General features: G+C 42.4%; 1 protein-coding gene across 1 annotated transcript in view; it reads left to right on the forward strand.

Moving 5' to 3' along the window:
* Window positions 1-11,040: 11,040 nt before the first annotated feature.
* The window catches only part of LOC101856509 (sialomucin core protein 24), a 25,080-nt gene continuing 23,267 nt past the window's right edge, over window positions 11,041-12,853 (forward strand). Inside the window, exon 1 of the mRNA XM_005097138.3 lies at window positions 11,041-11,717. Coding sequence (XP_005097195.1) covers window positions 11,576-11,717 — 142 coding nt within the window. The 5' untranslated portion in view covers window positions 11,041-11,575. The remainder of the gene's footprint in view (window positions 11,718-12,853) is intronic.

A 12,853-nucleotide genomic window follows, 5' to 3' on the forward strand; every position in this document is an offset into this window, starting at 1 on the left:
CCATTAGCTCTTAAAATATGTAACACTCAGTTGACTCCCGTTTTTGGGTTTGACCTAGGCCTTCTCAGTTCAGGCCCTATATCCCGGACGATTGGCTCCGGCATTGAGGGCCGGGGTGAACGACCTTATCTTGATAAGCTCGCCTCGAGACCGGTTCTTATCTTATCGTGGATCAATGCGAAAAGAGGCGATCAAATGTGAAAAGCGGCGATAGGTAGATGCTCTAATAGTATACTAAAACGTAGTATGCCGGTGGTGGAACATTTTTGCATTACGCTTTTGCGTGCCGATAGTGTAATAGTAATGTGTGTAGTCTGTAGTGTGTAGCTGTCTAGTCTATCTAATCTCCAAGCCTCTTCATTCTTTCTTTCAGTGCTCTTGGGATGCACACGTTTTTTTCGTTTGATTGGATGTATTTTCACTACACTCAATTCTAAGGATTAAATTTGTGCTTATATATTGTGTGTTATAGTGTTCAGCCCAGGGTCTAGTTTTCTTTAATCTTGAATGTTATTGTTGCTAATGTTATTATGAAAAAGTTTCCAGCTGGCGTCTCAGTTTCAGCGCAATGAACCCTGTCCGTGTTAGCAACATTTCAAATTTGAACTTGGGAAGAAAGTGAAGGGGATGGGGCTGTGTAAGTGGTTATAATATGCCAGCCAAAAGCAGGGAGATAGCAAAATAAGAATAATTTAGATTTCCAAAAGATTCAGAAAAAAGCACAGTGGATCAAAAGTGTTCCAGATAAATTCATCATGGTAGAAGATGTCACGGATTACAAGATGGGAGTTTACTTTCTGCACTTTCCACTTGATGTACCTTTGAAACGGGCTGGAAGATTTATAGTGCCCACAAAGCCTCCATCTATATTTCCAGAAGTACCACCATCATGTTGTGGCACACCAGCTAAAAAACAAAAACAAAAAAGAAAGAAAAGAGCAACTACAACAAGTTCAGCTGCTTCTAGAGCTGCTGATATCGATGAAATGAACGTATTTAATTAAAGAAAGAGATGCCTTCAAGTTCGATTCAGTTTTATCAAACAATGGATATGAAGCTGACAGCCATTGGCAATATTGCAAAGAGTAAAGATTATAATACATTTGTCTTGCTCAGCAGAACTCGAGGTGGCCCTGTTTTTGCATTTTCCATGTATTTTATGGTTGTTCACCTCATCCATGACCACGTGAAAGAGTTTTCATTTGAAGCTTCACAAACTACGGCACATCAGACATCCAGGCTTAACTAGAGATGTTGTCACGCTAGAGTCAGTTAGCCTAGGGGAAATTTTGCACTTCCAGTGTAACCTTCCAGAGAGGCATTGTTGGCATGCACTACTTCTAGATCTACTACTTGTTGGGTAGGGTTGGGGGTTTTTTTTGTTGGAAACCACTGAAAAACTGTGCAGAAATTGATTAGTGGCGATTTTCAGGGACTTTCCGTCGACAATCCATCTTGATATTGTTATCGTAAGCTCATGCAGTTGGCAAATATAAGGACAGGCGAAGAAAAAAATAGCAAAGCTGTCATCCAGATCATGCAAACAGTAACTTTTTCAGAAGTAAGAGACGTCTTTTTTATCAACAGCTGATTGGGTTCAGTTACGTGCACTCCATCTGAAGAGCGACATATATATATTTAAATATATATATATATATATATGGGTGACCTTATTTGGGCCACAGTGTGGCCTAAATAAGCTAAACCCCCCTCCCTTACCTTATTTAGGCCACACTGTGGCCCAAATAAGCTAAACCCCCCTCCCTTACCTTATTTAGGCCACATCATATGGTAGATTTCTTGAACTAACCATGGATTCGGAAGGTCGAGATTCTACTGATCTTTTTATTTAGTGCGGGGGATTATTTCAAAATAGAGGATGATTCTAAATAAGTGGACCAAGTGTAAGAGTTGTGTGTGTGTGTGTGTGTATGTGTTTGTTTTGTGTGTGGTTGTGGTGAGAGAGAGAGAGAGAGAGAGAGTAAATGTAGTAGTGTGCTTGTATGTGTATGTGTAATGTGTGAATGTTATTGTGTGCATGAGTGTCTATCTCAGTTGTACGGTCCAAATGTACATTATTTTGTTGAGAATTTTACATAGAACTCAACTACAAAACACCTTTATACAAAGTCACAGAAATATTCTTTTTGTGCTTATTGAGGTGCAGTACAGGGTGATTAAAACCTGCAAGGATAATTGGACAAAATGGGCAATATCTTACTAATGGTCATATTTAGACAAATCCTATATCATTCTCTTTTTTTCTTAACAGCTCATGGTTATTAAAGAGTCAGCAAACTAGATCAAGGTAGTAATTTCGGATTCCTAATATTATGGGCATTCTTTAAAAAATTTAAACTTGTTTTTAGCGCTTTTTTCAACGTAAAACGGATTCCGTTAAAAAAACAACAACAACAATGACCTTATCTTTCTTTTTTAAGGTATTGTGCATACATTTGTGTGAAACTATTTTATTCTATGCTTTCAAGTACATGAAAAAAGCTAATAAAATCAAGCAAAATGTTCTTCAGAGACATAGATCTAGTAGTAAGCCCACTGGAACATTTTATAAACCGTGAAAAGATCACCAGAAAATAACAAAATTATCTTATGATTTTCACTTGCACTTGCAATTTTTTTGACAAATTATCGTCTACCTCGTTATCTTTTTTTTTCACATTTTTCTTCACTATTCATGACAACTGGCATGTTTTCCAGTTATTATCAAGGAAGTGGATAGGCGGACCACGGGGTCTATCTAGCCCCAAAAGGATAGGTGGACCGCGGGGTCTACCTAACAAAATGCTGTTTTAGGATGTGAACCCTGGAATCAGCGTAGTGAAATAAGTAGATCTAGGTTTGACTAAGGATCGGTGGACCCCGGGGTCAACATAGTGAAATAAGTAGATCTCAGTTTATTTTATAGTAAGACTGGCGGAGCCCGTGGTCAACGTAGTGAAATTATAAGTAGATCTAGGTTTAAATTAATAAGGATTGGTGGACCCCTGGGTCAACGTAGTGAAATTATAAGTAGATCTAGGTTTAATTAAGGTTTGGTGGACCCTGGGGTCAACGTAGTGAAATAAGTACATGTAGATCTAGGTTTAATTTTAAGGATTGGTGGACCCAGGAGTCAACGTAGTGAAATAGGAAGGTTTAGGTTTAAGGTGGACCCCAGGGTCTACCTAACGAAATTTAATACTAGTTAGGTTTTAGAATAGGTGGACCATGCGGTCACCGTAGTAAAATAAGTAGGTTTAATCACGGTGTCCCGGGGGTCCACCAATTCTTAATTAAACCTTCTTATTCCTCTACGGCTATGGTGACTCCGGGGTCCACCAATCCTTTTAAAATTAAACCTACTTATTTCACTACGGTGACCCCGGGGTCTACTAATCTTTAAATAAATCTACTTACATGTATTTCACTACGGTGACCCCGGGGTCCACCTGTCCTAAAACCTAGTATTTTGCTAGGTAGACCCCGTTTTTAACAATATCCAGAAAATAACATAAAATGAGTATATAGATCTATATCTATACGTATTTTATTAAGTATATACTTAAAAATAAAAGACTGAGCAGAGGCTTACAATGTAAATTCTGTGCTCTACACGTAGAGAAAGTCTTAAGTTTGCGCAAAACAGATTTTAGAAAAAAAAGTTGATCTAATTATTCTAATAAAAGTAAAAGTGATTGTTATGGTGAGATTTGTTATCATTAATTCTGGAAATACAGATAGTTGCTGAATGTAAAATTAACTAGAACTGTGCAATTCGTTTTATTTCAATTCCAAAGCCCAAAGGCATAGCAATGAGTTAGATCTAGATCTAGCAGTTGTAGGCTCTCTGGCTGCTTCTAACATTTGTCTGCTACTACTGATTCTAGACAGCGAATCTAGATCTAGATATCACCTGCACTATTAAAGTCAAATATATGGTAAAATAAAAACAAAACTGTGAATCGCTTTGTCAGTCAGTACATCCCAATTGCCATAGCAGCACGTATTAATAGTTGAATAATTATACCGAAGCAACATGTTATCACAGTGTGCAGGGGAGAGCGGGGTGCCCGGGTCGCTGACCGGTCGATTCGGTGGTTCGGCTTTTGTAGATCTATGCATTTTTTACGGAAAGCCCTATTACTAGATCTATTAGTGTTGTGAAAACTTCAACCTCTACAGCTAAGGCGGCAAAAGATGTTGGAAAATAATAATACGTCCTGAAGTTTCATAATTTATACAGAATAATACAGCCAGTAGTTTTTATCTCATCGAGTTATAAAAATGGCCTTGTAACTTGTTTTCAGAAGCAAATTTTAATAGTTACAGTTCTACCGAATCGATTTTCACGCAAATTCAACCATTTTGATGACCATTTCTTTTCCTTTTAAAAAGATAAAGGCCTGTCGGATGTGGCAGTGCGATTAACACTAAATTGTTTAGACCCATCAAAACACAAGGCTTCGTGGCCGATCACAAAGGTCTACGGGCTTATCGAGGCCGATTCGCCCTGCCGCGTGCACGTTCACTAAACTGCCTACTAGATAGAATCTACTACCAAAGATTCTTCTCGATCTTTGCTACTACTACTACTACTACTACTACATCTACATGTAGGCTACTACTACTAGACAGTACGAGAGATGTACTACTACGAGACAGTACGAGAGAGTGCCACCCAGGCAAAGATAGTGTAACTTTGACTCAGCCACGTTGTGTACACACTTTTTATACCCCAAATTTAACCCGGAAGTCCATTCGGAGGATTTGACCTTTTTACTTGACCAAAGTGTGCCAAAATGGTAGCCTAGATTTTGCCCCTCCATGAAGGAAAAATCTGGCCCTCATTCAAACCATTGAGATTGAGCAAAACTTTGCGTATCATGCTTTGTTCTTACAATATTCATTATGATATATATAAGTTGTACACTGAGACAAAACTGTACTAAATGAGAAAGGTGCACCATTATGAAAGTGGAACGAACTCAGTTGCCTTAAAAGGGTGTCCCCTGGTAGTTTGAGCATGTGTGGCCTAAATAAGCTAAACCCCCCTCCCTTACCTTATTTAGGCCACCTGTGGCCTATATAAGCTAAACCCCCCTCCCTTACCTTATTTAGGCCATATGTGGCCCAAATAAGCACTCCCATATATATATATATATATATATATATATATATATATATATATATATATATATATATATATATATATATATATATATATATATATATATATATATATATATATATATATATATATATATATATATATATATATGGGCTGTAAGGGTTGAGGGTGAAACCCCAGACGCTCTCTGGCAAGCCAACCTCAACCAAGTCAACTCCCCGTCCTTGTCGAGCAGCATGGGGACCCCTGCTCTGTGCATAGGAGTAGGGGTTGCAGACGGAGCTCTGGCCAGGAGGTACCATAGCCCTGTGAGGTGCGAAGTGAGCAACGACCTTTTGGCTCGTAGAAGGGTTCATACACATCCACCATTATGGTAGGTCTGGCGTCACAGCAGGCCAACCTGTTCATTCAGGAAATCGCTGTCGACATCTTCTTCCCTCCCTCTCGTGGGAGCTCTACAGACGGGGCATGGTACCCACAGACTGCCAGATGACTCATTGTTGTCTCCGCGGACCCAGAAGGCCTTGTAGCTGTAAGGAATAGGCTGGCTGGAAACAGATGACATCCCTACAGATATCCTGGCAAATGCTCGCTGACCCATGACGTGACGATCCTCTGTCTGAGCAGATTTGGCCACCCCTCTAATTATTCTGCCCCATGAACGGAAATATTAATAGCAGATAGCCAGGAGACAGCAGGTGGCGGGGATTGGACAAACGCAAGCTACGCTTGGTGACGCAGACGACTCACTATGGAAGGAACGCGTTACCCCTTACTCAATAGGACCCCTTACTGGACTGCTCAGATGATCACTTGTCATTGGTTGCACTTTGTGGCTCCCATCTCCCAGAACTAGAGTGTGCCTACACCCCCTATGGTTGTCTACTGTCTTAAAAATCCCCGTGAAGGTTGATGGAAAACAGGACAGTGAACATTGCACCTTTGTTCTTTTGTGGCAAGATGTTTGGGTACAAGCCAGTGTCAGGACAAGACTCCCACCTATCTGAGATCCTACAGGGATGCATACAAGCCTTCACAACCCCCTAACCAATAAAATGCCTCTACGACAAATGAAACTATACGAGCTCGGATGTCACCTCGGTTATCAAGGTCCGCGCTCTCTACCTTCACCCGGGGGTGGGAGTGACAAGTCAGCTACTGGGACCCACACTGCAGGTATAGGGGCCACAAGCAACACACAGACACTACAGACCCCCAACCTACAGACACACAGACATTGAATATACTCCAACTGAACATCTCATCTATACAGAACAAGAAAATGGAGCTTGCAAAGACACTGTCAGACTTAAGAATTCATGTAGCCCTGCTACAGGAAACCCAACTACCCAAGCGGATAGAGCTCCATTTGACAGGCTACACAATGTACCACTGCAAGTGCATCAAATGTCAAGGTATCGCAACCCTCATTCGGAATGACATCACCGCTGAGGGTTTTCACCCAGAAACCGATGTCGAGACTGACATGCAGGAAGTTAATGTGCAGCAGTCAGATGGAACAACCTACACCTTCTACAATGTGTACTGCCCACCGAGATCTACTCTCCAGCTCAACTTCCCGAATACAGACCATAAACATACCATTCTTGCGGGAGATTTCAATGGACACTCTCCACTGTGGGGTTACAGTGATACAGACTCGACTGGAACAGTTCTAGAAGAACTACTGAGACCAAGCAACCTCATTTCACTTCAGAATGACTAGACACCTCCCACCCTACTTCATAGAGCCAGCGGAACTCTCAGCAGACCTGACTTGACCTTGGTCTCCGCTGACCTTCACCCGCACTGCTCCATGACTGTCCTAGATGACATAGGAAGTGACCACCGCCCAATCCTACTGCAAATATCCAGCAACAGGAAACGAGAACCGACCAACCCCATAAGACACAGTTGGAACTACAAGAAAGCAAACTGGGAGCTCTATCAACAGAAATCCGAAAGTAGACTCCTGGATGTATACACGACCAACCCAATTGATGAGTGCTACAAGGACATCACCACAGCACTAAAGACATCTGCTAAGGAAGCGATTCCAAGAGGGAACCCTGAGAAGTTTCGCCCTTATTGGGACAAAGAACTGGAACAACTGACCAAGGCCAGAAAGAAAGCCAGACGGCGTGCTGAGAAGAACCCAACAGCCGAAAACAGAAAGCACTATAACTACCTGACTGCCAAGGTAAAGCTGAAGACCAAAAGTGCGAAAAGACAAACATGGAGAGAACACTGTGGAGAACTAGACCTGCGTAAGGACGGGAGGAAAGCCTGGAACCTGCTTATCAATCTCTCAGGTACAAAAAGAAGGAAAAACCGCGCCCAAATGAAACCAACTGAGAAAGGAGAAACATGCAGAGCTGAGGTTATGAATAAATACTTTGCTAGCGTCAACAAGAAAGGAAACCAGAACAAACTGAGCCACGCAATAAAGCAGCTAACCAAAAGGGTAGAACAGACCCCCAAGGCAAACCTGGAGGTGTTTGAGAAGGAGTTTACTCTGACGGAATTGAAGGCAGCCCTCAAAAAGTGTAAATAGAGAAAGGCCCCAGGACCAGACCAAGTCACCAATGAGATTATCCTCAACCTGACAGACTCTCCCCTCTCCATACCCCTGGGCTTCTACAACAGGGTCTGGAATGAGGGACAGCTCCCAACAGAATGGAAGAAAGCAAAAATCACATCGATATTAAAGGACAAACCAGCAAGCCAGCCTTCAAGCTACAGACCAATCTCTTTCACATCATGCCTGGGTAAGGTCGTCGAGAGAATGGTCAACGACAGACTGTAGTGGTGGATGGAAAGCACCGGAACAATCAGCACATCACAGGCAGGATTCAGGAAAGGCAAAAGAACTATGGACCACCTCATCAGATTTGCCCAGAAGACCAGCGATGCCTTTCAAGATAAATACAATATTGTGGCCGTCTTCATCGACCTGAGGCAGGCATATGACCGTGTGTGGAGACAGGGACTGTTCTACAAAATGCAAAAGCTTGGGATAGCAGGAAGGATGTACAGCTGGTTCAAGAACTTTCTGTCTTGCAGAACTATCCAGACGTCATGTGACAGCAAGATTTCTTCTCAGAGGACACTTGGGGAAGGCCTCCTAGAGGGGTCAGCACTCAGTTGTACCCTCTTCCTGTTGTTCATGAACGACTTGCCAGATGTCATCTCCTGTCAGAAAGCACTCTACGCTGATGACTTACTCATATGGAGCAAAGAACGTGACATGAGAGAACTGAACCAAGCTATCAACGCAGACCTGACTACTATCTCGTCCTACTGCCAGTTATGGAAGATGGAGATCAACACAGACAAGACTGTTTTTGGACTCTTCAACCTCAAAAACAAAGTTACAGCAAGTCAGGTAAACCTTAAGATCAATGGAACCACCATCAGACATGAGGACTATCCCAAGTACCTTGGTGTACAACTGGACCGAAAGCTGTCTCTCAAAGAGCACTTAGGGGAGCTGACCAAGAAAGCCACCTCCAGACTAAACCTCATGAAACACCTTTCATCACTCAACTGGGGAGCTGACAAAGCAACCCTCCGACAACTTTATATAGGGTATGTCAGATCTGTGATTGGCTACTCCCTACCACCACAATCCATAGCCAGCCAAAATTCCCTGGCACAACTTGACAGCGTACAGAACCAAGCACTCAGATTTGTTTCTGGCGCGATGAAGACCACGCCTACAAGCGCCTGCGAAATCCACACCAACATAGAACCACTGGACCTCTGAAGAAAGAGTGCTACACTCGAAACCTATGAAAGATTTGTGCGGCTAGAAGACACGAACGAAAACAGGAAAATGGCAGATGAGTGGGAACCAAGAACACGCATCCAGAAGACCTCCTTTATGCGAGAAGCAACAAAACTACTTGAGGAGTTTGACCCACCCAAGAACAGAGAACCAATCACCAACATCAGCAGCGAACCTCCATATTGGCAGAGACCAGAAATCACAATAAGGATGAGACTTCTAGACCCTTCTTGTGACAAGACCACACCAGAAGAAATCCTCAGAACTAGCGCCCTGGAGACAGTGGACTCGTATGCTGAAACTCCAATCCATGCATACACAGATGGGTCAGCAACAAACGCCTCACGGAATGCTGGATACGGATCTACCATCAAATATCGAAACAACCCTGGAGAGAAGAAGCAGACCCAACTATTTGGCCCATGTGGAACATACAGCTCTAACTATGACGCAGAGAGATTCGCCATAGTAAAGACCTTGGAACAGATCGCCCAAGACCTTTTTGAAGGCACAGTAACACCAGGGGATGTTGTTGTCTTCTCTGACTCAATGTCAGTACTCCAAGCCGTCGAAGGAGGAGGAGACTACAGAGGTGACGGGAACATCCACAGCCTTGTAAAACAGATGGGCACTTCCTATGGCGTCCGGGTCACACTGTGGTGGGTGCCTGGCCATTCTGGAGCACCAGGGAATGAGACTGCAGAACATCTATCGAAGACTGGAGCGAGCCTGCCCCGGACAGACACAACCGCCTCTTTACAGACCTGCAGGGGGATCATCCAAGCCAAAAGCAGAGACGAGTGGCTAAACAGATGGGCCAACGCAGAAACAGGAAGATCTCTCTTCGGGTACATGGACCAACCCAACCCCAAAGACCCTTCGAATCTTTTATGTAGAGCCGATCAGACATTGATCTTCAGAGCCCGCACAGGACACTTACACACTAACAAAGCACAAACAGAATCAACCCCATTGCAGACTCTGTGACTACCACGTGGAGACCGTTGAACATCTTCTCCTTCACTGCCCAAATCCTGGCAGTTCTTCTACGCAAGCTCCTGCACACACCTACAGACTCACAAAACCTGCTCTACTCTGGCGTTGACCAGATGACAAGGACATGTGATTACTTGAGGGAGGCATTGCGCTGCCAAGAGCGAAATACTCGCAGCTAAAGGGATTTGAAAACAACAACAACATATATATATATATATATATATAGTGTGTGTGTGTGTGTGTATATGTATGTATGTGTGTGTGTGTGTGTGTGTGTGTGTGTGTGTGTGTGTGTGTGTGTGTGTGTGTGTGTGTGTGTGAAATTAATTTTCTTTCGTGTTTGTTTGAACATGTAGAGTGAGAACGGTGTCTCTTGTAGGCTATCCGTTGCAAGTGAAGAACCAAAGTCATCCCACTTGTGTGCCACGGTCTGTATTTCACGGTAAAATGCGGACGTAATTCATTTTTATGTTGACGAATTGATACACTCTGTCACTGATGTGATCTTCTTTAGTTATTATGATAATAAAAGCCGATAAACTCTCACAACAAAGCAGCAACAACAAAAATACATTGAATTTAAGTATAAAGTGCGCGGTGTTGAGTTTAATGAGCAATTAATTAATTACTAATGACTATAACTATGCTAAAACCATAACAATAGCTTACAAGGTGTCGTTGCAGGGGCTAAGCCAGATATTGGGGGGGGGGGGGATACAGTTTGGTCAAACCCTAGGCCTTCGACGTCTGTACCAGACCTAGACAACACCTTTTTTTTTGTCGTAGGCTTTTATTTATTATGCACAAAAATCGAGATTTTATAAAGGTCTTTTAGAATTCAGAGGCGCATGCAAAAAATCAGAGAGATTCGCCTCTTAGATTCGGTGAATAGAGGTCGACACGTTGTCCATTTAATTTGGTGTTGTCCGGACTATTATGCTATAGGGCTAGATCTATGCACAGAATTTTACACTAGGACTAGGCTAAGTGTAGAATTCTGATATTCCAAGTCCTTAGACCTTGCCCATTTAAGTACTTAACCGCTCTGCTCGAAAAAAACAATTTGGCTTTCCTTCACGCCCAGTGCCTGGCAAACAAGACACGTCTCTCTCTATCTCTATGTCTCTCATGACTGACTGACTACTGACTGCTGACTGCGGCACTGCTGTGTACTGTTCTCGTGAACCCGTCTTTTAGGCTAGGCTAGCTAGGCTATAAAAAGCCTATTCATGTGCAGTGTTGTGTTGAAGTTGAACTGAATTACGTCGTGTTGATCTGTCGTGTGAGATCTCTACAGAGTGAAGGGGTGCTTGAAGCTAAAACCCGGATATAATATCAAATTCTTTTCAGAGAACCTGTGCGACTGTGACCTGTTTCCCGGGGTGTTGGGAGGCTTCTTAAATAAATGACAAATTAATATCGGATAATATTAACATTTGAAAATCTGTTCCGAATTGAAAGGAACTGCAGACACTTGTTCAGTTGGTTGGCGGATCAAGATTGATTTACCCCAAGATTTGTCAAACTCGTTCTACTTGGCCTAACTCTAGATTTAAATCTAGAATCTAGATTTCTAGATCACTTTAAACCAAAAATTAGGTCTCCGCCTTCGCGATTCGTGACATTGCCTTTCACTTTGGCCTTATAATTTCGTTTCCTCCAACATGGCAAGATTTATAATGTCAGTTTCAATCCTTGTCCCCTTCCTCTTGGCCTTTTCATTGAATACCAAGGCTCAAGTAACAGTAGGCGAAGGTGATGCAGCGCCAGGAGGAGCAACTGCCAATGTGACTCTACAAGACCCAGGTGAGGACGGTAGATCTCTCTAGATTCTATCTCTAGACATGAAATCATGATCATGAAACGAAGTGGCTAGCCGCACTTAAGTACAGCTAGACTGCCAGTCTAGCCGTACTTAGATCTAGATCTAGGTTTGGCCCTATGGACTCAAGCCTGTTAAGGTAAGTACACAGGTCTCATTGGATCTAGATCTAGATCTAGATCTAGATCTATATCTAGATATATAGATCTAGATCTAGTAATTATATTCAGGTTCAAATTTACTATCTATGCATGCAAGTCAGTAAGGCACCAAATACAATTTATACTTTAGGCATTGCAAACTAAAAATTTCATTTTACAATTCTGCCATCAATATAAAGTACGGCTAGCCTGACAGTCTAGCTGTACTTATCCTTATATTATCTTAAGCCCTATTTAACTATTAATTAACATTAGAAAACAGGAGGTTTAAAATACATGCACTGTCATTAAGGCACCTAGTTTCGTCTCAAATACAAAAATACTTTAGGTACTGCACACTAAAAATGTATATAGATCTATACAATTCAGTAGGCCTATTTTTTGTAAATGGTCAGTCTAGCCATCATAAATATTAAGAATAAACTAGACTGCCAGTCTAGCCGTCATTAAGTACGGCTAGCCTCTTCCATCATGAAAAGACGTAGTCTAGCGTCGTATCCGATATCTCAGAATCTGTTGGTCTGATTTGTGTCCCTTCAGACTTCAGACTCATTTTCAGGGTAATTTTGATCAAAATTGTGCAGATCTAGGCCTACTAGATCTACTTAGATTTAGATCTAACTGTACTGTAGAAGGGCTCAGCGTTTCACCGGAAGTAACTGTAGTAACACCCGCCAAAAATGCCCCCGCCGACATGGCTGATCAGTTGTAAGGGGGTTTGGCGGGGGCGTATATGACCTGATATACCAGAAATGTCTGCCCCTGAAAAATGACCGTTTACAGCACTGATAAAAGACATGATAAAACCATCTTTTCTTTAGACTGTGATAGAAAAAGAATGAGCCGATCAAAAACGAAGTGTATACAGACCCGGTAACCGGGAACAAAGTCACGAAGTATACAGACCCGGTAGGGGAACTCTTTTGTGATTTCGGGAAGTTTCAGCGCCCACACCCGGT

Source organism: Aplysia californica, unplaced genomic scaffold (assembly GCF_000002075.1).
Source record: "Aplysia californica isolate F4 #8 unplaced genomic scaffold, AplCal3.0 scaffold00147, whole genome shotgun sequence".
In the NCBI taxonomy this organism is placed as follows: Eukaryota; Metazoa; Mollusca; class Gastropoda; order Aplysiida; family Aplysiidae; genus Aplysia; species Aplysia californica.